We start from the raw sequence: 26,429 nt of genomic DNA, 5'->3' as shown, positions 1-26,429 counted from the left end.
CGAAACCAGTTGCTCGTCCACGGTCACTTCGGGCCCCGGGTTGTAGAGGTGCGGTAGCCGCGCCACCCACGCGTCCCAGACCTCTCGCACGGCCGTCAATTTGTCCGTGGCTCGTCTCGTGCGTCTCGTGCGTGTGGAAGAGTTTTAGGGCGTCCCATAGTCATCCCACAGGCTTTTTGGAGTGCCCTTGACCGTTTTTTGATATGATTAGAAACTGAGTTATATGCTTATATGGCATCAAAAACCCAAATCTATATGAAAACTGACTATAACCTGGTTCTGCATGTAAACACACTGACTGCAAAGATTTGTGAGAAATTTGAAGAGGAAACTTAAAAACATATAGTTTCGAGTTGAAGCTATAAAACAAACAAAAATTAAATAATACAAAAGTAAAAACCAGAGACATAAAAGAGTGTGTCACAGAATAATTGTGTTTATAATAATTATGCTTGTCTTGAATAGAACTCAACTGAAGCTGAGTGAGTATTTGTACTTACCTCAAGTGGTTATGTGTTTCACTGGATATTTTTTTGAAATGTCAGTACAAGGCAGTGTTGAACAAGCTTTCAATATGTTTCCAATCAATCTGTTGCTTGTTCGAGTTCCTCAACTGAAGTCAGACTGAAGTCAACAGTGACGTTCTGTGTTACATCACTACAAAGAAGAGAAAAAAGGATAAGATGAAGTCTTTTACAATTTTGCTGAATGAAAGAAATGCCGCACCAGCTCCAAAATGCACCAACGCATGTTAGCTGGGTACAGAACAACCTCTCCCTCTCTTGCCAAATAAAATATGAAGGTGTTCTCCATCTTAAGTTGGCATGCTTGCATTTGATAGTTATCAGTATCATTATTTATATTTATGACATTTCACCATTTTTCACTCGTTAAACGTTTATTCTGGGGGGTTCTGTGGGTTGTTACTTTTCATCCTGGTAAACCAGTAGGTCAGAGGATCATTAAAGACTAAGATTAAAGGATTCATCATCTGGGCAGCTTTCGAATTTCTAAATAGTTTTGGTTTCAGATTTAGTCTTTAGTCGTCATGTTTTTTATTCTTTTTACTTCTTTTAGTATTGCTGGAATATTTATTCGTTCTCACTTATGTAAGCTTTATATCTTTATTCATGACTACATCTATACTAATACGTCTTGGTTTTGAAACAAAAATGATCTCCGTCCACACAAGCATTTTAGCTCTGCGTCCTTAATAATCCTCATCTATACTCACCCACCTGAAGTGAGTCACACGACCATTCACGTACTGGGCATGTGCGTGCCTGTGTAAACAGGAAGCAGATTGTTTGCGCTGCAGTTTGTTGCTTGGTCACAAAAAATACTGCGAACGAGAAAAAATGATGGAGAACTGTAACATTTATTATTTATTTAACGACGAGGTGGAACTGTTACTGACACTTAGTGTTGACAACCTTTTGCTTTCACTGCTGGTAGTCGATTTGTGACTGCAAAGAATCATGAGGCAAATGCGGGTGATTGTGTCATCGTTTCTAAAGAGCTTAGTTTTTGCCTGTTCATACTCCAGACTACAGTGCAGCACTGGTGTTTTCAAACTAAACTAAAAGGTCAACAGCGTTTCCAAAGCTTTTTGTTTTAGATGCTCAAAAACTCTGTATTAGTGTGGACGACAGATGTAAACATGCTGGAATGATGTTTTAATGCAAACGTATGTTTATGTGTCCTGTAAGTTTAAAGTGAGGGGGATGGTAAACTACTGCTTCTATTTTTTGTATTCTTTCATCAATGAAGTAATTTTTTCTATCTTTTTGCTTTTTAATGGCTGAAAACATTAATGCATAGTGGGCTCTGTTTATGTTTGTGTACATTCTTTTAAGAATCGAAGAGACTGAAAAGTTGAAGTGCTGAAATGTTTTTTGCTTGTTGTGTGCCTTAACATTTAAACCTTTACACTTGTTTTTAGGTTATATCTCCTGTTAACTAATGCACTTTTGATTACTGTTATTTGCGCTTGTATTCCAATAAAAGCGAGATAAGCATTACAAGGAATGATTTACAGTGTGTTTACTCTACACCCACCGTCCTTGATGGTAAATATTACTTAAAGAAAATAGTTTTCCCTGTATCACATAGTATTTCATGGATTAAGGGTTGCTAACTCGAGTAAAGCCCAGTAAAGGGCAGAGGTTTTTGGCTCTGCTTGAAAATGTAAATAGCAGCTGTCACAAGCCAGTCTCTGGGAAACAAAAAGTCTTTGTTGGAACTCTGCATTTAAGTCCGGTGAATAGCCACTGTTCTGACACCAAAGGAAAAAATAGCATTTAGAATCAGTTTGTTTTTTAAGATGTGGATGTAGAAGAGTGGGTTTTTGATCACCACCACCACCTGTCACATCTGTCGCTACGCACCAATCCACATTTTCTTCACGTCTGTCTGAATACAGAACTCACATGACCTTATGTGCATTGAAATGGTTAATGGTGTTTCTTCCTGTCTACACTGGTGGAGTTGCGTAACTCGGATTGCTCAGGTTACCAACTTTGTTGAACTTTAGAGTGACTTTTTATACCACAGGCTGTAAATAAAGATGGACAAATGCGTTTCCATGTCCTCCCACTATCAAGAAATGAATAAATAAGAAGAAATCTTGCATATACAAGCCCTGCCATCTTGCACATTTGGAGCGAGAGTCTGTACAGTCTGCATCGCTGACTCTTCGCAGGATGGTAAAAGTAAATAGAAAGATCAGGCAACACACACATAGTTGTAGCATAACAGTTGTAGCCACAGCAATTGCATGCATGTGCTTACACCACTTTCCACCTTCCACCATCTCTGGATGAAAAATACAGTTTCGCTGATTTTACAATAGGTGTAAAATGCAAACTAAAAAAAAAATCTGAGGAAGCAGCAATTGAATATTGAATTTCTATATGTACACTGTAGTTATATACTTTTTTTTAGTCTGATATAAGAAACTGAGTTATATGCTTAACTCAGTTTCAAAATCCAAAATCTATATGAAAACTGACTATAACCTGGTTCTGCATGTAAACAAACTGACTGCAAAGATTTGTGGGAAATTTGAAGAGGAAACTTAAAAACAGATATAAAAGTAATAAATACACAAGTTTCGAGTTGAAACTATAAAACAAACATATAATTATACATAAATAAAATAATACAAAAGTAAAAACCAGAGACATAAAAAATAAGAGTCTGTCACAGAATAATTGTGTTTATAATAATTACGCTTGTCTTGAATAGAACTCAACTGAAGCTGAGTGAGTATTTGTACTTACCTCAAGTGGTCATGTGTTTCACTGGATATATTTTTGATATGTCAGTACAAGGCAGTGTTGAACAAGCTTTCAATGTGTTTCCAATCAATCTGTTGCTTGTTCGAGTTCCTCAACTGAAGTCAGACTGAAGTCAACAGTGACGTTCTGTGTTACATCACTACAAAGAAGAGAAAAAAGGATAAGATGAAGTCTTTTACAATTTTGCTGAATGATCTGAGAAAGAAATGCAACACCAGCTCCGAAATGCACCAACGCATGTTAGCTGGGTACAGAACAACCTCTCCCTCTCTTGCCAAATAAAATATGAAGGGGTTCTCCATCTTAAGTTGGCATGCTAGCATTCGATAGTTATCAGTATCATTATTTCAGAGATGACATTTCACCATTTTTCACTAGTTAAACGTTTATTCTGGGGGGTTCTGTGGGTTGTTACTTTTCATCCAGGCAAACCAGTAGGTCAGAGGATCATTAAAGACTAAGATTAAAGGATCTGGGGAGCGTTCAAATTTCTAAATAATTTTGGTTTCAGATTTAGTCTTTAGTCGTCATGTTTTTTATTCTTTTTACATTTTATGGAAGAAGCATTGTTTACATCTTTAGATCTGTGATTTCTGTGTTTGAATCTGTTATGAATGTTGCCATCTTTTCTGTGTGTGTGTCTCTTTTTTTTAAAAAAGTGATTGGAATCCAAAAATGTATTTCTCCCCTAAAATAATAATAAAGTTGGACATCAGGACTGCTGCATGTATCAAGTCCTTGGCTGAGACACCTCCAGGTAAGCAGGGCACCGGGCGTAGTGCAAGTCAAGGTTCACACTGTCCTGCTACCTGCATAAATACACTTTCTTTTCTTGCAGAAGTCCTGTCGTGGTATTTTCTATACATACAGATTCTAACAGGAGTTGTGTTGCTCCTCTTTGGCATCACTGCAGCTGTTTGCCTCCACAGGTGAGTTACAGCTTTTAACTTTAGATTCTGATGAAACTAAATAATTATGGATGGATCTGTTCAGTTGTAGAGCAGTTACCAGCTCTGGGAACTAAGACTGATTTGACTGTAAAGCTCAATCACAGATAATTCATTTAAAGGGTCATTACCTCCAGGGACGTCCTGTCATCTAGGTTTTTTATGTCCAGGTATTTCTATAAAAGTTCAAGTGAACATTATTTGTGCTGCTTATAGGGTTGGTTGGTTTAATACTGAACGGACATTGTGTTTAGATTTCCTACTTTATTTTACTTCTACTACTTTACTACTGGACATTTGTATTTTGAGTAAATTGCACACATTCGTAATTATTAGTCCCCTAAATATGTGTGATTTTTTCCCAATCAAGATGCAGGACTTCTACTACTGCTCCCTGCAACTAATAGTGAAAAAGGGAGATGGATTTGGTAGATCCCTGTATGCGGATGACGGAGCCATATGGGAGAGAGGTCGCAATGTTTGATATTTGATGAAACCGATGCAGGGTGCTCTGGATAAGGTGCAGGCTCGGGCTGATAAGTGGGGTTTCAGATTGTCTGTATCAAAGACAAAACATGTGATTTTTGGCAGGAAAAAGAATGTAGATAGCCAGGGACTCAAATCGGATGGAGAACCCCTTGAAAGAGTCAAGGTCTTTCAGTTTTTAGGTGTATGGTTGGATGAAAAACTGACATATAGAGAACATGGTGGGGAAATGATTATTAAGTGTGAGAAAGTTATAAATAGTATGAGGTGCTTGACTGGGTGCTTCTGGGGGGCAGATAGAAATGTAATGCTGATGATCTACAGGGCTATGATCAGAGCACATTTTGATTATGGGTGCTTGGCATATGGTTCAGCAGCAAGATCTACTCTGGCAAAGTTGGATGTTCTTCAGGCTTTGAGACTGTGTATAGGAGCAATCCGGTCAACGCCGGTCTCTGCACTGCTGGAGGAAGCAGGGGAGGCTCCACTGAGGCTGCGACGTGCAAAATTAGCCCAAAATTATTGGATCAAATTAAAAGGATTTCGAACAGCTCTTCCATCAATCTCTTTGCTCTGTGAATGCTGGGAATTTATAGAATGTAGTAGTAGGATTAATAGGGGTAATTGTATCTTATTCTATAAGAAAATATATAGAGGATTTGGGATTAAGTGGAATTGAGGAGGGCCCTCTGTATGCTGGCCACCTGTCCCTCCATGGCTGTGGGCAGAAGCTGATGTGGATCTGTCAATTAAAGAATCATTGCAGAAAGGTGAAATAGGAGATCTGGCAGAACATGTAGACAGACATCTTAAGAACAGATGGAGAAACTATCTTAATATTTACACTGATGGTTCAAGGGATCCAGAAAGCAATAGAGTGGGATTTGGTTCATACATCCCCCATGTTCAAATCTGTCAGAGTAGAAGACTACCAGATGGGATTTCAATATTCACTGCAGAGTGAATTGCTTTATTGTGGAGGCTGTGGTGGGTGGAAGATGGAGGCTGGGATGACGTTTTACTGTGCACAGATTCCTTATCTGCCCTAGTGGCATTGGTACGGGGGAGAGGGAAACAGAGCTAGGCCAGATATAGTTGGGGAGATTTTAATGATGGTCTCTAAATTGGAGAGGAAGGGAAGCAGCGTGGGTTTGTTATGGGTGCCAGCACATGTTGGGGCAGAAAGGCAAGTTTGGGCAGAAATACAGTGGATGTTCAAGTGCAACTTGAAGGATGGAGTGTCGTCGCATCATCAGTGAGAGGCTGAATCAGATATGGCAGCAAGGGTGGGATGGAGACATCAGAGGAAGAACGCTATATAACATCCAAGCATCAGTTAAACCTGTCAATAACATATCTATGCCTCGAATAGATTAAATCAAATTTACAAGGTTAAGGCTCGGGCATTGTGGACTAGCAAGTGGGTTGGTGCTTATTGGAAAACACAGAGATGGAAACTGTGACAACTGTGGAGTCCTGGAGTCTGTCCAACATATTCTGATGTATTTTCCACTCTATGCCAAAGAAAGGAGGGAGCTTTTTATAGGATTAGGCAAACTGGGTAGTGACTCTTTCTCTGTACAAACACTTTGCGTGGTGATGGGATGTACAAGAAGGAGAGAGCTGGGGAAGTCTTGCACTTCCCTAAAATTACAAATTTATATCGCATAAACTGCAGTGATGATTCCCTACCGGTGGGTGGCAGTAATGCACGAAATAGTGCCTAGTCTGCCGGAAAGAAGAAGAAGAAGAAGAAGAAGAAGACGGGAGGGAGGGGGGGGAGAAGTGGAACAAAGTAAACAACATCAATGGGAGTTTTATGAACCTCCAAGCATCGTCTTCTCTCCCCGTCGGTCTTCTGTATCATCGAGCTCAGACATGAATGGATAAATGGAGGAACTCAACAACATGTGGCTCATGTTATTGTTCCTCCTGAACGCGAACACACAGACAAACGGTAAGATGCTCCTCCTCTTTAATATTCTGCATGAGGAGAGAGGGGACCACACTGGAGGCTCCAGGAAAACACGTCATGATAATAGGCTAGTTAAGCTAATAATAATAATAATAATAATAATAATAATAATAATAATAATAATAATAATAATACTTATAATAAGGGGAGTTAGTTGACAGAATAATAATATTAACAGGCACACAGGTACATTTTTCTGTAAGAATCACACGTCCTGAGAAAAGACGGTTACTCACAGGAAGTAAAGACAAAATTCTTTTTTATTGAAAATAGAAACGGTGAAATAATATAATAATCGTGGAGAAAATCTTATATAAGTGGAGTGCTTTCCACATCGTATTTAGCTCTGATGATCATATTTATATTTGTATGATATCTGTATTTACTTCGAATGATCATAATTATATTTACTTCTAATGATGGAATTTATTTGTGTTTCGTTCTGATGATGAGATTTATATTCATTATATTTGTATATTAAGGATCAATAAGGGTACAGATAATTAATAAAGGTGCAGTTTATAGTTGTCACTACATTTGCATAATCAAATGTTACATTGCATCTTGGAGTGTATATAGTTTTTAGTATTGTATTTGACTTTTTATTTAAATATTAAGCTCTTTCTACTTTGCTTTTATTTCACTTATTGCTCTGCTGAGCTGACCTGTTTCTTCTCGTCCAACACCTTCATTGCTTCGTTGCTCCTGTGCTAACTTGCACATGACAAATACAATTATAGAAACCTGAAATGGTAACGGTTAGTGGCCATCTGTAAAGAATAACTGTCAGAAGGAAGTCAAATTAGCACCACATCCTCTTTGGAGATTAGCAGCTGCTGATAATGAATCTTAAGGGAGTGTCGTTGAAGCTTTCAGCCGATCAGGGTGAGTCGTTTGGTAACAGGGGGTTTCCAAGTTCTGCAGCTGGAGGAGAAAAACTGTAACCGCCTTGTGTTAAGACCAGCAAGCATCACGTTATGTCAGCACTGCACAGAGACACATGAAGTCGAACACACACCAGTCACCAGGCATATACTAAACGCATTGGTGCCTAATAATAATAATAATCCCTGCCCCTGGGTTTTCACATCCAATATATTTGAATTGAATTCACTCAATCAGTAAAGAGAATGAAGAGAACAAACCAGTTCAGTTGCTTTAGAACAATTCAACCAGAAACACGCGGTTACAAGCCACCTGTTAGCTGCCACGTAGCGCAGGTGTAAGAAACAAAGCATGGCTGCCAGATAGTCCAATCAAATGTTTTAGGATTTCTTGCATGTGGCTTTTTACCTCTGTTTGTGCTTTCAAATAGTCTGATAGGTTTTATGCCTTTTACAGCTCTCCAGGTGATTGGAGGAAACCAGACTGTGGTGCAAGGACGTACAGTTACATTCCCCTGCAAACTTGTTGACACCACAGAGACCCTCACCCAGATTTCATGGCAGAGGACGACCAGAGTTAAAACAAATAATTATTTCTTGACGGTTCTGAAAACAAATGGACCAGAGTATGTCAATGGACGCGATGATCGAATTAAGTTTATTGGGAACTTCAATGAGCTTAATGGATCTTTTCAGATATCCAATGTCTCATTGCTGGATGAAGGCATCTACACTTGCATCTTCACTTTGTTCCCCAGTGGAAGTCACAACACATATATACATCTGGATGTGCTCGGTAAAATTTAAATTTGGTTAAAACATCTTTTGTGTGAATGAGAGAAGATTCCCTTCTTGGGCATGTTAACCTTTTGTGTCTGATAACTCTTTTAGTGCCTCCTGACATACGTGTGAAGGATAACCTTCCTACTTTGGCTGATAAAGAAGTTTGCATTGCCACCTGCACGGCTGCTGGTTCCAAGCCTCCGGCAAACGTGAGGTGGCTCACAGGTAGCTTAGCAGAAAACTTGAGGGCAACAGCCAACTCCACGCATCATGACAATGGTATGACTACCACAGTCAGCTACCTGTTTGGAGTACCTACCATTGGAATCAACCAACAGGTGGTCCACTGTGTCGTCACCAGTCCAGCCCTGTCGAAAGAGACAGAGATGCCCTTTACTATACAAGTTTACTGTGAGTATACAAACACTCCTCTACCTCAGTTTCTGATGAGGCTTATTTCTCATTCACAACAACAATTCTTTTTGAAAGATTACAGTTTTCCTAATGGTTAATTATATTAAAGGCCCTGCACACTCAAAGGTGTTTTAAAGCGCTGCTCTCATGTTGAAGGTGGTTGAATCTGTGCTGCGGATTACAGGACACCTTGCACCCCATTGGTAAACACTGTTGCCTGTTTTAAAATCATAATTACAAACTTGTTGGTGTTTGCCTCAGTAGTATAGTCTCAATATGTCCCTGCTGTTCTTGACTTATTGTGTTGAATAATGGCCAGGAAATTTTATGAAGAACATTATGATGTTGCAGTGAAGTTGACCTTTGATATTTGGATATAAAATGTAATCCCTTCATCATTTTACCCATGACGCATTAGTGTAACAATTATTGTGTCGATTGTTTGCTCTTTCTCCACATTCTCTCCGCTCTACAGCATTCCCTCTTTAGCAGGCGAATTCTGTCATTTTCCCATGACATTAGTTTCGTCTATGATTTCTTTTTGGATGTCTCTGGTGCCACACTGCCGAGTTAATATGATTAACTTTTTCATGGATTGATTTAAAATCCTTAGAGAGAGCTTTTGGAAGTGCTTAAGTACAGAGTACAGAACTCGGCAGCTGAGGATGAACATAGATAGCGTCTGCTAATGAGGCATTGGGTACCATTTTGTTCTTGTACCATCTATGGTCACATCAAAAAACAAACAATAGTGATCTGACAGGTTAGTATCAACAATCTTGTTATCAAAAATATCACTAAATCTAATTTGTGGCCGAGTTGGAACAGCAATATGTTGAGTAAAATCCAAAGAGTTCAGAAGTCGCATAAAGTCCATGGCCTTGCAGTCCGAGGTGATTTGACCCTGATTTACTTTCTCTGTGTGAGAAGCAGCAGTCTGTACTGAAATCTCAGACAACAGCATTCTTTTAAAAGCAGCTGTTTCACTTTAAACGTGGACAGACATGAGAAATACAAGCTTTAAAAATGTTTTTAATGAAAACCTTTTGGATACACATGTATCAATTGCAGCACCCAAAGGATTTTTGAACAGTTTAACAACAGTTAGGAAGCTAAGCTAATCCTTTATTTGTCCCACAACAGTATAATCAGTGAGTTATCATGGTTTAGCAAGATCATGAATGACACAATGGACCTCTGTAAAGACTAACACTGAGCTGTGCCAAGTTGCAACCAAAAAAGTTTGCTGATCCAAAATGACCTTGAAACATTGAAATGAAAAGCCCACAGTAAACAAGATAACCCTGTGCACAGTGGGATGAGATCCACACGTGGTGTTTAATATTTTTTTGATATAAGACATAACACAGCTGGTTCTCCTTTGGTTTCTTGCAGTTGCGCCTATGGAAGTGAAAATTGTTGAAAATCCCAAAGAAGACTCATTTCAATGTGTGGCTGATGCCAACCCCAAAGCAGAATTTACCTGGACCAGGTACAGTAATTAGAATCAATCCATTTCAGTGGAAAATGTCTTAGCCCAACAAGAATATATTTATTTCATTTATCATATGAATTTGGATGCTTTGGAATTGTGTTACTGAAGTTAGGAGAATAATCACAATTGCAACGAATCATTTCTAAATGTGTTGGATGAAGTCCGTAGAAACTGCGGAGCGTCTCACTCTGACATTTGTGTTCACACATGATCCGCGGAGCTCAGTGCATGTCTGAAAGCAGCTTTACTGACACACGCACTTATAGTCACACTGGGTTAAATATCATTTGACTTCACGGACAGAAATTACATATTATTTGCATACAGAGTGAATACGTGAGTGTAGCGACTTTGGGAAAACAAACGTGTCACTGAGAGGCTGAGGTAGGGCCTAATAATTTGAATGACGATCTGATCCAAAAATCACTACCTTTATTAAATAAAAAGAAGATCATCTTATTGAAACGCCCACTAACGGAAAATAGCAGGTTGCAAAGTTTTAGCGGTCAACAAAAAAATACAGCGTCCCCACTCACCCTCTCTCCCTCCTACACAGGTGCTTATATAAACTATAACCCCGGCCCTATCCTTATGACCTATTTCCTTCCAAATTAATATGATCACAAGTAAACAATAAATAACAAATAATACTCCCAAAATACAAATCCATTACGTCTTATATCATAACCAACATAATACTAAAAATCTTTTTTTAAACTTATTTATGGCTCCTACAGTGAGATCCAATCACAAGTCACAGGAAACACATTCAGGATGCATTTTAATACCAGGTGTGAACAGGGCCTATAGACTTGTAAGTATGACTTATGAACTACTTGAAATTCTAGAGACAGCTAGAATCTAAAGTTATCATCTGATTAGTTGCACATCTCTACAGCGTGAAACATGTTATGTCTCTACAGCAGTCGTCACTTGGCTCCATGTTTGATACTCATTGTTGTTTTCTCTGCCTCAGAGTTGACCAAGCGTGGCCTCAGTCTGGTGTCAGAGTAGAGGGTGGAACGCTGCAGTTTCTGACCAGGAGCCCTCACCTGAATGGCCTCTACCAGTGTACCGCATTTAACCAATATGGAAGAAGCTTTGTTTACATCTTTAGATCTGTGATTTCAGGTGAGGTCTAGTTTTGCATTCTGTGTTTGAATCTGTTATGAATGTTGCCATCTTTTCTGAGTGTGTGTCTGCGTGTGCGTGTCTCTTAATTAAAATAAAAAAAGCGATTGGAATCCCAAAATGTATTTCTCCCCTAAATTAATGATAGAGTTGGACATCAGGACTGCTGCAGGTATTTAGTCAGGATTCCTCTCATTCGCCTTCTGTCAAGGTTTTCTTCAAGGGATAGTTCACCCAAAAATGAAACTTCACTCATTATCTACTCACCACTAAGCCAATGGAGAGGTGGGTGAAGTGTTTGAGTCCACAAAACACTTCTGGAGTCTCAGAAGTAAACTTTGTAGCAGCCGAATCTGATGCAATTGAAGTAACTGGTGACTGCAAGCCCCGACATTCCAATTCGACTTGAAATGAGGTCATTTACACCATGTTTTAAGCCTTAAAGTCAACCGGAAGTGGCTAAGCTAGTGGGCGTTAGCACGTCCGACGGTCCGTGAATGCACCTCATAGAAAGATATCAGCTGACATTTAGGCTTAAAACACGATGTAAATGACCTCGTTTCGAGTCGAATTTGAATGTTGGGGCTTGGGGACACCTGGAAATGTAAATTGTGTGTGTGTCATTGTACTTCATCACCAAGTTGCAGTGCACACTGAAGCACTACAGAGCTCGACATGTACCTATCAATCACTGACCACAGTGACAAGTTTTAGGGAGATAAACTGACAGTATTCATCAGTATTTCCTCTAACTGTGTTCTTCTTTCTTGTGTTTCTTTCTCCGTACAGAATCCTGCATTGTTTGTTGGATCTTATTTGCTCTTCTGATCGTCATTGTCATCGTAGCTGCAGCAGTGTGGCATGTTTATAAACATGACAAACTACCATGTTTAGTTTCAAGGTACCAAGTTTAGTAATATTGTATTTTATATCTAATTATTGTATCTTCTATTAACTGATGTCTGATTGTTTAGGGAAGCCGCGGCCACAGACGGGGAGATGGTGGAGCCGATACGTCTTTGAATGAGGACCATCGAGAAGCAGAAGAAACGGTAATACAGGCAGAGATAGAAGAAACGTGTCATATTTAATTTGCTGCAATACTATTTGGCTCTTAAGTTTCCCTCAAAATTTAATTTAAAACATTAATTAATAATAAACCTTTTTCTCATGCAGTTATTAGGGGTATTATAGCTGTTACTTTGGAGATTCATGATGTTTTCTTTCTAACATTTTGTGTCTTAGGGAGAATGACATCCACCTGTGCTACACACGTGTTCGTCCAGTGAACTGGTGCAACAGCTCAGGTGCATCAGATAACCCTTGTGTTGTCCCTGCTTCCCCCGGCTGTTGGCCCCCTCACATAGCCCACCCCATATTAGGACGCACACGTAGGGCAATAGACAAGTGAGCAGCCCTTGCAGATGTATTTGTTACACCCGCGGCACACGGTGTGAGTTTTACAGTCCTTTTTCCTGGGGCATATCTGACATCTCTTCCTCTTACTCGCCCCGAGCGGGGCTGCTGCTAGGGCTATGGAGGAGGCCGGACGCTCGGGTCGAGCGTCGTCGTCGTGGTCAAGAGCTCTCTGTGCGGCGGCGGCTTTTACAGCCTTCACAACCGCGATGGACGCTTCCGTGCGGGGGATAATATAATATAACATAACATAACATAATAATAATCTTAAAGAAAAAAAAGACTAACCTCTAAACAAAACCAGTTGCTCGTCCACGGTCACTTCGGGCCCCGGGTTGTAGAGGTGCGGTAGCCGCGCCACCCACGCGTCCCAGACCTCTCGCACGGCCGACAATTTGTCCGTGGCTCGTCTCGTGCGTCTCGTGCGTGTGGAAGAGTTTTAGGGGCATCGTGGCACGAAATATCGCCCGGCCGCTCTTGGCGTCCCACAGGCTTTTTGGAGTGCCCCTGACCGTTTTTTGATATGATTAGAAACTGAGTTATATGCTTATATGGCATCAAAAACCCAAATCTATATGAAAACTGACTATAACCTGGTTCTGCATGTAAACACACTGACTGCAAAGATTTGTACTTACCTCAAGTGGTCATGTGTTTCACTGGATATATTTTTGATATGTCAGTACAAGGCAGTGTTAAAAAAGCTTTCAATGTGTTTCCAATCAATCTGGTGCTTGTTCGAGTTCCTCAAGTCAGACTGAAGTCAACAGTGACGTTCTGTGTTACATCACTACAAAGAAGAGAAAAAAGGATAAGATGAAGTCTTTTACAATTTTGCTGAATGAAAGAAATGCCGCACCAGCTCCAAAATGCACCAACGCATGTTAGCTGGGTACAGAACAACCTCTCCCTCTCTTGCCAAACAAAATATGAAGCGGTTCTCCATCTTAAGTTGGCATGCTAGCATTTGATAGTTATCAGTATCATTATTTATATTTATGACATTTCACCATTTTTCACTAGTTAAACGTTTATTCTGGGGGGTTCTGTGGGTTGTTACATTTCATCCAGGTAAACCAGTAGGTCAGAGGATCATTAAAGACTAAGATTAAAGGATTCATCATCTGGGCAGCTTTCGAATTTCTAAATAGTTTTGGTTTCAGATTTAGTCTTTAGTCGTCATGTTTTTTATTCTTTTTACTTCTTTTAGTATTGCTGGAATATTTATTCGTTCTCACTTATGTAAGCTTTATATCTTTATTCATGACTACATCTATACTAATACGTCTTGGTTTTGAAACAAAAATGATCTCCGTCCACACAAGCATTTTAGCTCTGCGTCCTTAATAATCCTCATCTATACTCACCCACCTGAAGTGAGTCACACGACCATTCACGTACTGGGCATGTGCGTGCCTGTGTAAACAGGAAGCAGATTGTTTGCGCTGCAGTTTGTTGCTTGGTCACAAAAAATACTGCGAACGAGAAAAAACGATGGAGAACAGTAACATTTATTATTTATTTACTGACACTTAGTGTTGACAACCTTTTGCGTTCACTGCTGGTTGTCTATTTGTGACGGCAAAGAATCATGAGGCAAATGCGGGTGATTGTGTCATCGTTTCTAAAGAGCTTAGTTTTTGCCTGTTCATACTCCAGACTACAGTGCAGCCCTGGTGTTTTCAAACTAAACTAAAAGGTCAACAGCGTTTCCAAAGCTTTTTGTTTTAGATGCTCAAAAACTCTGTATTAGTGTGGACGACAGATGTAAACATGCTGGAATGATGTTTTAATGCAAACGTATGTTTATGTGTCCTGTAAGTTTAAAGTGAGGGGGATGGTAAACTACTGCTTCTATTTTTTGTATTCTTTATTCAACGAAGTAATTTTTTCTATCTTTTTGCTTTTTAAAGGTTGAAAACATTAATGCATAGTGGGCTCTGTTTATGTTTGTGTATATTTTTTTAAGAATCGAAGAGACCCTTTCAATGAAGTGCTGAAATGTTTTTTGCTTGTTGTGTGCCTTAACATTTAAACCTTTACCATTGTTTTTAGGTTATATCTCCTGTTAACTAATGCACTAGTTTGGATCACTGTTATTTGCACTTGTATTCAATAAAAGCGAGATAAGCATTACAAGGAATGATTTACAGTGTGTTTACTCTACACCCACCATCCTTGATGGTGAATATTACTTAAAGAAAATAGTTTTCCCTGTATCACATAGTATTTCATGGTTTAAGGGTTGCTAACTCGAGTAAAGCCCAGTAAAGGGCAGAGGTTTTTGTCTCTGCTTGAAAATGTAAATAGCAGCTGTCACAAGCCAGTCTCAGGGAAACAAAAAGTCTTTGTTGGAACTCTGCATTTAAGTCTGGTGAATAGCCACTGTTCTGACACCAAAGGAAAAAATAGCATTTAGAATCAGTTTGTTTTTTAAGATGTGGATGTAGAGGAGTGGGTTTTTGATCACCACCACCACCTGTCACATCTGTCGCTACGCACCAATCCACATTTTCTTCACGTCTATCTGAATACAAAACTCACATGACCTTATGTGCATTGAAATGGTTAATGGTGTTTCTTCCTGTCTACACTGGTGGAGTTGCGTAACTCAGATTGCTCAGGTTACCAACTTTGTTGAACTTTAGAGTGACTTTTTATACCACAGGCTGTAAATAAAGATGGACAAATGCGTTTCCATGTCCTCCCACTATCAAGAAATGAATAAATAAGAAGCGAGAGTCTGCACAGTCGCGGTAGTGAGGTCCCGCTGACCAATCGTAAGTCAGTGTCAGCTGTCATGATATCAAATATCTAAAACTAAACTTATCAGAAACATTAACCTTTGGCTTCAGTTTTTGGCAACAGTCATGTCGTCCATCTTTATATACAGTCTATGATTTATACCAAAAGAGGGATGTAGGGATGTCCATAGATGTGTCCAGTGTGACTAGTGACTGTTCAATACTTTATACGTTTTAACAACAATTTGTTTCAAATTATTAATGACTGAACATAATCAAGATCAAATAAATTACATTTCATATTCTATTTTATCATTGCACATAAACCCAACTGAAAGTCTTTAGATAGATTAAGTTCCTGTGCCACCCACATTGCTGCCACGTGCATCACTGAAATTTACTCCGATGGAACATAGCAAATGACAAATACTGTGGTTTTCTCAGGTGGGTTGTGGTTATTTTTAGTTCATAATCTCATGCATCTATGACAGTTTACACAAGGCCTGTTACAGCTGCTCTGTATCTGTTAACATGTTTCTGTCATGTGTACTGTTGTGTTTAAATTTGCTCTAGTCAGTATTTGTATTGTAAGAAAATAGATCCAATGACTGTGAGATCTGACAAATCCACACATTTATCGGATGAAGGTGATGTGGTGCAAGTTGCCAGAAATAAAAGAAAAAAAACATTCAATGCTGCTTTCAGGAAAAAGTATAATTGTTCAATACATATAGTGCATGTCCTGAGAAAGCAGTTTAAAATTCGACACAAAATAAGAAAGACAGGTTTTCTTTTATAATGTGAGGCCTGACACTTCATGGTTCCTTCCTGATCTCGCGGTCTCCGTCCCTCTTCACTTACTGGACTGCACTTTTAGCACTGGTGAGCTCTGGGCTTGTAATGGGCAGGCTGACAGCTGCGATGACGATCAACATTAATTTCCAAGCAATTCTCGTAAACATCCCCAGTTTGTTCCTGTTAACGAAAAAAACAAAACAATGACAGAGCAAAAAGGCAACGCCGAACACAACTTGCAGGCTCTGCAGGGAGATATGGTTTTATAATCACATACAAGGTGAGAGAATAAACAAAATCTTCAGATTATGTAAGGATGACGAGATGATAATTTTTTATTTACCGTTACTGGAGCCGGCTCACTGTTATCTCTGTAAAGGAGAGCCACATTTGGTTTTTGCTCAAGCAGTTTATCTTTACGGGTCATGTGTCAAGAGAGGCTTCAAGCGAAGACACTTACTCTGCACGGCAGTCACTGACTCTTCGCAGGATGGTAAAAGTAAATATAAAGATCAGGCAACACACACATAGAACAGTTGTAGCCACAGCAATTACATGCATCTGCTTACGCCACTTTCCACCTTCTTTTTTCTCTGGAAGAAAAATACAGTTTCGCTGATTTTACAATCGGTGTAACATGCAAAATAAACTCGGCTCACAGTCGTGTAAAGACAGTTTAGTTTTACATGTATGTCCATGTCAGGCAACTGTTTCATAAAGGAAGCAATGGTGGGTGCTGTAGTGTCATGTGGTCTTGTACCCCATGCAGCCAGACACGAGCATTCTATGTGTAGTTATACTATAAAATCCCATCTGAAAACTTTCTTCTAATGCATTGTTTTTGTTCAGGCCTCCTAAATGAATAGAGTTTTGAACTGTATCCCTCAGAGACTCTTGTTGTATCAGATATAAAGTCGATGTCAATGCAGTAATTAAGTAAGTGTGTGTGTGTGTGTGTGTGTGTGTGTGTGTGTGTGTGTGTGTGTGTGTGTGTGTGTGTGTGTGTGTGTGTCCTTTAATTAAGGGCTGAGTATCCAACCTGTAATTATCAGCTCCCACTCGTGTATCCGCACTCCCTCGAGCGCGGCGATGTCACAGCTGTAGCTCCCTGCATGAGACCTCTGGACGCCGTCTATCACCAGTGAGTACAGTTCTGTCCCCGACAGAGACATATTTATCTTCAGGTTCGCTGCTTCTTCACTGGTGAACAGGGCCATGTCCTCTGGCCTGTAGCTGATCAGGGTCACACTGTTTAATTGCCACGTGAGCTGTTGGACCGTGATGTTTGACGTGTTGCAGGCTAGGGTCACTTGGCTGCCCACCACTTTTGCGATGACGTTTCCCTCTGACGTTCAAATGAATAGATTTAATTTTCATGAACCATTCTGTCACAGTATAGAGTTAAAGGAATAGTTTGACATTTTGGGAAACGTATCTGTTTGGTTTCTAGCCGAGAGAGGATCGATACTGCTGTTACATGCTCTGGAAATAGGAAGCCACTGCTAAAAGTGAAGTAGCTCATCTCGGCTCGAGACTAGACCTGTCCAAAGGTATCAAAATCCAACAGCAAGCGCCAGTTATTAGTATTTTATTACAAAATACTGTTCCATACATCACCTATTGTTTAGAAATATGTGGAAATACATACATAACCTAATTTAGGACTAATATAAAAAAATAAATGTATTCTAATTAAAGGGATGAATCTATGGAACAACCTAACAATGAATTAAAAGCCTGTGATACAATTTACAGTTTTAAAAGTTGGTTTGAAAATATAGGTAAATATGAGACGCTTGGTAAATGTATTTGTGTGATATTGGCTTTGGGTTCACACCTAACCACCTAACTACGTACCTACAAATACCAAGGTGTAAAAACGACATTCATAGTCAAAGAATAGTGTGTAAGCATCTTTCCCAATATGTTGAACTATTCCTGTAGCTCATTAACTCATTATCCTGATAATTGTGTTGTAAGTTAATTTTACCTGCAGGAGAGACAATCCAGAAAATGCAACATATCCGGAACAATGTTCTGTTGATGCTCAAATATGTAGAAACATCATCCATCGCTACAATGTTATCTGGGTTTGAAATGGGGGGGGAAGTATACATTAAACCTCAGTTCAAATCTGTCAAGAGTGGTCTGGTCAACACAACTTAGCGATATCTGAGTCAGGCACAAACAAAAAAAGGTACAACACAAAAAGGGTTGTAACAAAGTTATAGAATCAGAATGAAACAATCATATATAAAAATACCTCTATGACACTTAGAGAAGTTCACATCCCTTTCACAACCAGACACCTCGAGATAAATATCACTTTCTTACCGGCAGTGACTTTCTGTGCAGTTTGGTCCCCTTCTTCTTCCTTAACTCAAAACTACAGCTTCAATTTAGTTTTCAATTACGCTCAATTTCAAGGCAACATGAAGGCATATTTGTTTTTATGTATTTCGAATTATATTTGTGCCAGAATAATAGTCTTCAACTCACGTCTTTGTGTTTGACTGTGTGACTGATGTCTGCTAAACCTGGTCAGACCCCCCACAACACACACACTATAAGCACAGTTGAATTGTTTCCATACAGGAAGTCAATGTTGAACTTTGCTGGCCGTCAGAGCAAAGTGGGGTTACATTTTTTTTTTTTGTCGGTGTTGAAGGCTGCAGAAATGAAGCTGATCTTATTCTTGCAACTTCAGGACTATGAGAGGCCTTAGGTCACATTAAATGATTTTCTTTTCTTTTCATGAAAATGCAAACCAACTTTTAAAATTGAGATATATTATGATTCCAGCCAATATCAAATAAAACAGAAAGGAGTCTGTTTGCTGTCAGACAACAGAAACTCCTCTTGCATTCTTGTTTTATGAAGTCATCCGGTCTGGTGGGTGAAATTGGATCCTTACTGGCATGCTTGGTTAGCTAAAGTGGTTGTGGCCAAACAGTCGCTCCACTGTTATCAAGAGTCACATTCCCACATGCACACGGACACACCCAGTTTCGATGTCTGTATCCGTTGTGTTTCTCCAAATGAGAGAAAAAGCATTAGTTGCTCCAAACACTGATATAACTCTGTCCATTTGACGCTGACATAAGGATTTTGAAACCGTCTCATTCCCCCAGTTACCCAAGCAGTGTTATGTTGTTTGAAAATTTGTGTTTGATTTGTTAATAAAGTATTTTCAAATCAACATGTGTATACATTGTTTTGCTTAAACGTAAAAATATGTAATTTCAGCCTCTCAATCAAAAGAGCTAAATTGAGGATGCCGTGAAGCAGCGTAGGATCATGGGAGTTGTTGTCTTCTTCGGCACCAAATAATGTTCGTGGATGAGGTAATGTAGTCAAGTTTTATTCCCATTACACAGCAAAACAATAATCAATAATCAGCAATGAATAATCATGACCCATTACAAGTGACAATACAAACACTGGAAGGAAAAAGCAGCTAACAGCTAGCAGTGTGTGTTTTTCGTGTGTATGTCGTTTTCCCCGGAAGTGAGAGCAAAGATTGACCAAATTTCATATCAATAAACGCAGAATGACGATGAATCCACAGGATTTCTCTGGGAATTTAAAGAATATATCAAGACTCGATGTAGAAGCAGCGAATAAGTCTAAGAGGAATATTATTATTATAATTTTGGTTATGATACAAGATAGATAGATAGATGTACTTTATTGATCCCAATTTGGGAAACTATTGCGGTGGAATGGGTTTGTATTTTGGGGTATTCTTTTTTATCTATTGTTTATTTGTGATCATATTAATTTGGCAGGAAGTAGGTCACATGGGATATGGGAAGGGGTTGTAGTTTATATGAGCACCTATTCACCTTTGTGTGGGTTAGAGGGATTTTTTGAGGCCCAACCTCGGCCTCTCAGCGACTCATTTGTTTTCTTGAAGTCGCTACACTCGATAATTCATACACACAAAAAGCAACAAAACTGTCCAAATGCACAATGAACTTTTCACTTTTACTTACAATTTTCACCCTTATATTTATGTGAAATATAATTATTTGATGCAATATATGTATTGACTGTTACAGGTTGGTGATTAAAATTGCTGCCTGTTTAACTGTATTAAAACTTTAGCCGGTTATTTTCTGTATTATCAGCATGTTTGTACACATTTGTTAATGAAGTGGTCAGGGCTAAATCAGATATGACATAATCAAAAGGCGACCAGAGTGACTTGAATAAAATTGGGAGTTTGAACATTGTTGGAAACATTTCAGATAATGAAAATGCACATATCAACAAAACATATAACATAGGTCACTTGGTTGTAGACATTTTAATAAGGAATACTTACTTATTATATATTCAAATGACCAGTGACTGTTACTAGTTATCAGTATATGATTGGTCGTCTTTAAAGGGCTGTGACTGTTTGAGAGATTTTTCCCTTGTAATTAAATTTAGATTTAAAATGTGGAACACGAGTGAAGAGAGGATTCACTGAAAGACTGAACAGAGGTCATGTGATACCACTGGGGGATGAAAATGTAGAAAGACCAAGATGCTGCAATACATGGAAACTCTTTCTAAAATGGCGTCACACATGAACAGCTCAATGAGACACGCCTCAAATGTTTTATGGCCCTTAAAATAGTTCAAAATATTAGATATGAAATCAAACCAAACTGATCCTGCCACTGAGATAAATAAACTCTTATTCATATTCTGCCCATGTGATTTGCACATATTAAATCAGCCTATTATACTGAAGTAATACCTTACCTTTACAACACTGCCCCTTAGTGGTGATTTGATCATAATCCTCTGGCACTTTCCTCATATGTTGTAAATTGTAAATGTATCTGACCATAAATGTGAATGTGATTCTTTGTGTTTGTTTAGGCCTTTTACAGACTTATAGTATCTGCTGCCTTCCAGTGGTGGGATGTAACGAAGTACATTTACTTAGTTACTGTAGATTAAGTAGATCAAGTCCATCAGCAATACTTCCTTATACTTTCTACATCTCTGTATTTTTACAATGCATTGTATTACAGGTTCATGTTTTTATTTTTTTATTTCCTAAAAGTGATCAACAACAAGAGGGGAGTTAATCCACTGATCCAATCAGAGCAGGCAGGTAACATAAGACCGCGCCTCCTGCAGCAGCAGCAACATCACTGGAGAAGAAACGTTAAGATGGATTGAGAGGAGGTCAAGACTCACTACACTTGGCAAGTACCTTTACTTTGAATCCCTGAAGTATTTTGAAAAGCAAGTAATTACCTACTTTTACTCAAGTAGAAAAGTTAATGTCATACTTATACGTTTACTTGAGTACATTGTCTATTTATTTGTACTTTTACTGAGGGGAAATGTTTACATCACTGCTTGCTTGGACACAGCTCCCCTACATGAGCACATAATAACATAGTTATTTCAGAAGTAACAGAAATGTGCTAATTGTCAGTACTTAATAATTTATTTAAATTTTGTCAAATTTAATAGAAACCTAGTTGAGTAGAAGTCAGCGGTGGAAAGTAATTAAGTACATTTACTTTATTGAAGTATTATTTTAATGTACCTCTACTTTGCTTGATTATCTATAATACACTTTATAGTGAATTTATGTACTTTTTACCCAACTACATTAATATGATACATTTTGTCAATAGTGAATTTGCCGATTCAGATTATTAATAGAAAATATGATCAGCTAATAAATGATGATGAATCAATAGGTTAAAATAAGACTTAAAATATGAGAAATAGTTAAAATCCAATTTTTACAAGCTGTAACCTTAAGTGATGAATGCATCAGTAAGTATGAAAGTATATGTTATAATCCAATTAATTTTGGTCCATCAGGTTAACCAATTCTTCTGAATGCAGGAGTGTGTGTGTGTGTGTGTGTGTGTGTGTGTGTGTGTGTGTGTGTGTGTGTGTGTGTGTTGTGTGCGTGCGTGCGTGCGTGCGTGCGTGCGTGCGTGCGTGCGTGCGTGCGTGCGTGCGTGCGTGCGTGCATATTTGTTTTGCAGAGAAACACTGACACAACACTTCTAGACCACGTGTGACTTTTTATTGCGTTGGTTCACATTCCAAAAGAAGATACTGCCACACATCTATCAGCAAAGAAGACTACAAGTTAGTAAAAAGAGTTTTTTTTTTCTTTCCAAAAGATTAATCTTGTCTTCTTACAAACATACAGGCAATGCAATAGTCATATACAAAAAATCATACACCACCAGTCATATTGGTGTACACAAGGACCAGCGTCACGCTTTGGTTGAAACACTGTTAAATGCTTTAATGTATTAAATGTAACAATCTGGTGATTCATCGAAGGCGCTTTAATTCAGATTCCACAGCAATGGATTATGGGAGGCAAAGGGATGGCAAGGGGTCACACAGGGGTCAAAGCTGCCTTCTCTCTCAGAGTTTCTCCAAAGCCGTTTGATCACACCCCCAGAACCAACACTGTGCAGCGTGTGTGTGTGTGTGTGTCTGTGTCTGTGTCTGTGCACACAAAGGCACTTGTGTGATCATAAGCTTGTACTGCGTTGTCACACCTGCAAACGTGCAACTTTGTGCACAGGGATCTTCTAAACATGATTGAATTGTCAGGGTTGTATTTTAAACATTTGTTCTTTTAAATATAAGAGCTGCATAATAGACACAGGTTTTCATTTGTGTGGGTTTGGGGGGGTGGGGGGGGTGGGGTCGCATACAGGAATGAATCTCAGATTTAAAAAATAGCAAATAAAACATCACAGTCACATTAAGTCCCAGAGCAATAGAACCACTTGCTACAATCGTACAACATTTGACGTCTTACAGTTACAGATAAGGCAGTTACAGGAAATCGCACAGTGGCAGCTGTTTGAATAAACACAGCCAGAGAACGTGAGAGGAAGATTAGTGATAAACGTAAGGCATACTTCAAGGCTCAATGCACTTTGTATTGTGAAAATATTTGCTCGTTACTTTCAAAGAAATTCTCAGATATAGATGCAAGGTACAACGGCATGGGCGTTTTCTGTCTTTATTGGGTTTGTGAGATTCAATCTTGTGGTCAAAATTATAACCTTTTGTGATTCCTCCATAGACAGTGAAAATAACTAAAAACAGCCGTTCAGCAACATTATGTACATTATTAGACACAAGATAGGGCTTTATGTACAGGGGGGAGTTGTCGCTATAGTTTTTTGTTTCTCTCTGAATTTTAAAGCATGTCACAACTGTTTTCTCGCGGGGGCATAAGGACCAACTATATGGTCAGGCAAAATCAAGTGGTACCATTTTTTTTTTTTTCACAGCCAGGTCAAGGATGCTTGTTTTCATTGATGAGCACGGTTTCTTTTATTGTCTCGCCTCCATCAATACTTTGTGCTGATGGTGCGAGATCGCTATCGCCCGGACGCGTGTTTGCACAGCGCGAAAAGAGAGGATTTGGCCTGAGGTCGCTGCTATAGTTCATTCTCTGATAGGGCGAAATGAGCCCCGCTCTCTTCCACGGACGACTGATATCACAGCGCAACAGTTCGACTCGAAAAGCAACTAAATAGAAGCAAATCTAAAATGGAAGAGATTCACATTGAAAAAAAGACATTCAACATGTGGTCTTTTTTTTTTTTTTTTCCTCGCTAACTCAGCTCTGGCTGTGCTACCTGGTATATAAACATGAAAAGGAGAGAAATGCTCTGAAATTCATGCACATCTCTCTTCACTTGAAAGAATCCTGTGTAAACGGATGCATAGATGAGGTGTTATGAGGGTCAAAGGCCTTGAACAGAGTCTAAACCTCGGAATGGGCAACAAAAAAAAAGAAAAAGGAACACTCTTCTCAACCTGAAAAAGGGGCTTTTCTTCTTCTTCTCCTCAAAAAGCTGATTATCTGTAAATGTAGCGGCACTTTATTGCGTGATTCGTCTACATGAGAGCCCTCTCACCCGCAACGTTCGAAGCCGCGTGCTGCATTTGCAGTATGCCACCGTGTGAATGGGATTGAAAGTCAGTGCCCAGCAACAGCCAAATTACTGGTTTGCAGACACACAAATATATCGTAACTCTCTTTTCCCTACCTACTTCAAACCCCGTGTAAAAACGTCTAACCTCCACCGTTTATGATTAAAACTCTTTCAATAGAAAAAGATGTTTTTAAAAATTTAACATGGATTTTTGTCAAGTAAAAACATTTCCCACCTGCATGTGTCCTTTTCACATTTTTTTTTAAATATAAGAACACGCTTAATAAAAAAACCTACTCCTCCCCCTCTTTTAACTTCTACTTTTTATATATATATTTTTTTTTTATCACAAACACTCAGATTTTTTTGTCACTTGGTAGAATTGTTGCCTGTTTCAAAGGTTTTTTCTCCCTGTTCATATTTGTTTTCATCCACTTAGTTTTTGACCTGCTTGTTCAAGAGTGTGCGTTGTCGTTGAGTTAGGTGTGTGTGTGTGTGCTCTCTTATGTTGAACATTTTGCGTGTGCAGGTGTACATGCTCTCTCTCTCTCTCTCTCTCTCTCTCTCTCTCTCTCTCTCTCTCTCTCTCTCTCTCTCTCGCTCTCTCTCACAGGTTCATACAGTGAGATCGTCTGACCTGGCCCTGCTGCTGGCTTTGCTCAGTCGGCTCAGCGGTCTGGTGTCTTCTATCGTATCCGTGGCCTCCAACGCCACCTCGGCCGGAGTTACCCCCTCCCTGTTCACTGCCTCCTCTACCTCCACATCCTCATCCGCAGCCTCCTCCACCCTCTCCACCTCCGCCGGCTGAACCTTCTCGGCCTCCTCCTCGTGTAATGTCACCCCCGCTGTCGCAGTGGTCTGGGCGTAAGAGGGCAGAGTCTCATCGTACACCTTAGAGATGTCATCCATGGGCAGCACGTCCTCCGCCTTCTCCTCCAGCCCCTGAAAGGGTGGGGCCCCTCTGCCAGCCTCCATGCCTACCTCGGCCAGTGGGTAGAGGTGAGATAAGGGGGGAGCTTTCTCCTCCTCCAGCAGCCTGTAACCTTTCGCTCTCTGCAGGGAGGACACAGCTAGGGGGGGCAGGCTCTTCCCTTGTGGTGGCAGGGGCGCCGAGCCCTCACCTTGGGCCGGGGCCGGGGCAGGCTTACGAAAGACAAAGCGAATCTTCTTCAGGCCCAGGTGACTGATCTCCACAAAGTTGAGGAAGAGGGAGACACAGGCCACGGCCAACATGAAGATGATAAAGACGGTCTTCTCCGTTGGCCGGGACACAAAGCAGTCCACCGTGTTGGGACAGGGCCAGCGGCTGCATTTGTACAGTGGCAGGATGCGGAAGCCATACAGGAAGTACTGGCCCACCACGAAGCCCACCTCAAACAGTGTCTTGAAGATGATGTGGCAGATGTAGGTCCTCAGCAGAGTTCCCTCCAGCCGGAACTTCTTGCTTCCTTTTGTGCTGGTCTCTTTCGTGGTGCGGACGCTTCCCTGATCGGGGGCCAGAGGGAGACGCTCCTCGCTCAGCTCCTGCTGCCGGCTAAGTTCTGCCTCCTCGCGCTCTTTACGTTTCTCCTCCATGTGGACATGGTGCACAGCGTGGCCCACATACACCAGAGAAGGTGTGGACACAAAGATGATCTGCAGCACCCACAGGCGGATGTGGGAGATGGGGAAGGCCTCGTCGTAGCACACGTTCTCACAACCAGGCTGCTGTGTGTTACAGACATAGTCGGACTGCTCGTCGCCCCACACAAACTCCGCCGCCGTGCCCAGGATGAGGATGCGGAAGATGAAGAGCACTGTGAGCCACACCCGGCCGATCACCGTAGAGTGCTCGTTAACTTCCTCTAAAATATTACCCAGAAAGCTCCAGTCACCCATGATCGGTCCGTAGCACTGCAGAATGAAGGGTGGGGTATGGAGGGAGATGGAGGGTGCACACGGACAGGGAGGGTGGGGTAGGTGGGACAGACAGGGGGAGGGGAATAGAGATTTCCAAAAGTAAGAATGTTGGAATGGAAAACTCGAAAAAGTCCAAAATCAAAGCTAAGCCTGAATTTCATGATACGGCACATGTTCCGAAAAGAGAACCCCGAGAATCTGAAACTTTTTACAAGTTTTAA

At 40.1% G+C, this 26,429-nt stretch overlaps 3 protein-coding genes and 1 long non-coding RNA gene across 8 annotated transcripts in view; 2 read left to right on the top strand and 2 right to left on the bottom strand.

Moving 5' to 3' along the window:
- The window catches only part of si:ch211-214p13.3 (nectin-4), a 54,397-nt gene extending 41,539 nt beyond the window's left edge, over positions 1–12,858 (top strand). For 2 of the 4 annotated variants that reach the window (XM_047342526.1, XM_035174996.2), the window contains 6 exons: positions 8,049–8,387; positions 8,483–8,785; positions 10,184–10,280; positions 11,260–11,414; positions 12,204–12,315; positions 12,389–12,602. In XM_047342526.1, the coding sequence (XP_047198482.1) occupies positions 8,049–8,387; positions 8,483–8,785; positions 10,184–10,280; positions 11,260–11,414; positions 12,204–12,315; positions 12,389–12,437 (1,055 nt within the window). In that variant the 3' untranslated portion in view covers positions 12,438–12,602. Of the gene's footprint in view, positions 1–6,509; positions 6,690–8,048; positions 8,388–8,482; positions 8,786–10,183; positions 10,281–11,259; positions 11,415–12,203; positions 12,316–12,388; positions 12,603–12,659 lie in introns of those variants that run through there. The other 2 variants (XM_047342525.1, XM_047342524.1) reach the window with 2 other exon arrangements.
- Positions 12,859–16,270: 3,412 nt separating this feature from the next.
- Positions 16,271–19,269, bottom strand: LOC118120398. Of its 2 annotated transcripts, none has more exons than XM_047342675.1 (6): positions 18,704–19,269; positions 18,360–18,541; positions 17,409–17,714; positions 16,830–16,962; positions 16,713–16,740; positions 16,271–16,549 (listed from the first exon to the last, which is right to left on the bottom strand). In XM_047342675.1, exons 2-6 carry the CDS (start codon positions 18,484–18,486, stop codon positions 16,448–16,450), a joined length of 696 nt encoding a protein of 231 aa, XP_047198631.1. In that variant the 5' UTR covers positions 18,487–18,541; positions 18,704–19,269; the 3' UTR covers positions 16,271–16,447. The 2 variants fall into 2 exon arrangements, with proteins under 2 accessions (XP_047198631.1, XP_047198632.1); XM_047342676.1 differs by having other exon boundaries at positions 18,360–18,455; positions 18,704–19,268.
- On the top strand, positions 17,397–22,280 carry LOC118120399. The gene is made up of 3 exons (XR_004698212.2): positions 17,397–17,510; positions 19,616–19,713; positions 21,432–22,280. It is a non-coding gene; the product is annotated as an uncharacterized LOC118120399 (long non-coding RNA).
- A 2,644-nt stretch (positions 22,281–24,924) lies between these two features.
- LOC118120397 (gap junction alpha-8 protein) lies at positions 24,925–26,187 on the bottom strand. The gene has a single exon (XM_035175263.1). It carries the CDS (start codon positions 26,185–26,187, stop codon positions 24,925–24,927), a length of 1,263 nt encoding a protein of 420 aa, XP_035031154.1.
- Positions 26,188–26,429: the final 242 nt, after the last annotated feature.

This window comes from Hippoglossus stenolepis, chromosome 13 (genome assembly GCF_022539355.2).
Source record: "Hippoglossus stenolepis isolate QCI-W04-F060 chromosome 13, HSTE1.2, whole genome shotgun sequence".
Classification (NCBI taxonomy): domain Eukaryota; kingdom Metazoa; phylum Chordata; class Actinopteri; order Pleuronectiformes; family Pleuronectidae; genus Hippoglossus; species Hippoglossus stenolepis.
This window is presented reverse-complemented; position numbering and strand designations above follow the sequence as displayed.

Bases quoted from the DNA above. Each gene is read 5' to 3' on its own strand.
- LOC118120398 (XM_047342675.1), bottom strand. From the start codon at position 18,486: ATGTATACTTCCCCCCCCATTTCAAACCCAGATAACATTGTAGCGATG. The intron at 17,715-18,359 runs GTAAAATTAACT...TTTGAACGTCAG, and splicing joins CTGGATTGTCTCTCCTGCAG to AGGGAAACGTCATCGCAAAA. The intron at 16,741-16,829 runs GTAAGTGTCTTC...TCTCCTTTACAG, and splicing joins GTCAGTGACTGCCGTGCAGA to AGATAACAGTGAGCCGGCTC.
- LOC118120397 (XM_035175263.1), bottom strand. From the start codon at position 26,187: ATGGGTGACTGGAGCTTTCTGGGTAATATTTTAGAGGAAGTTAACGAG.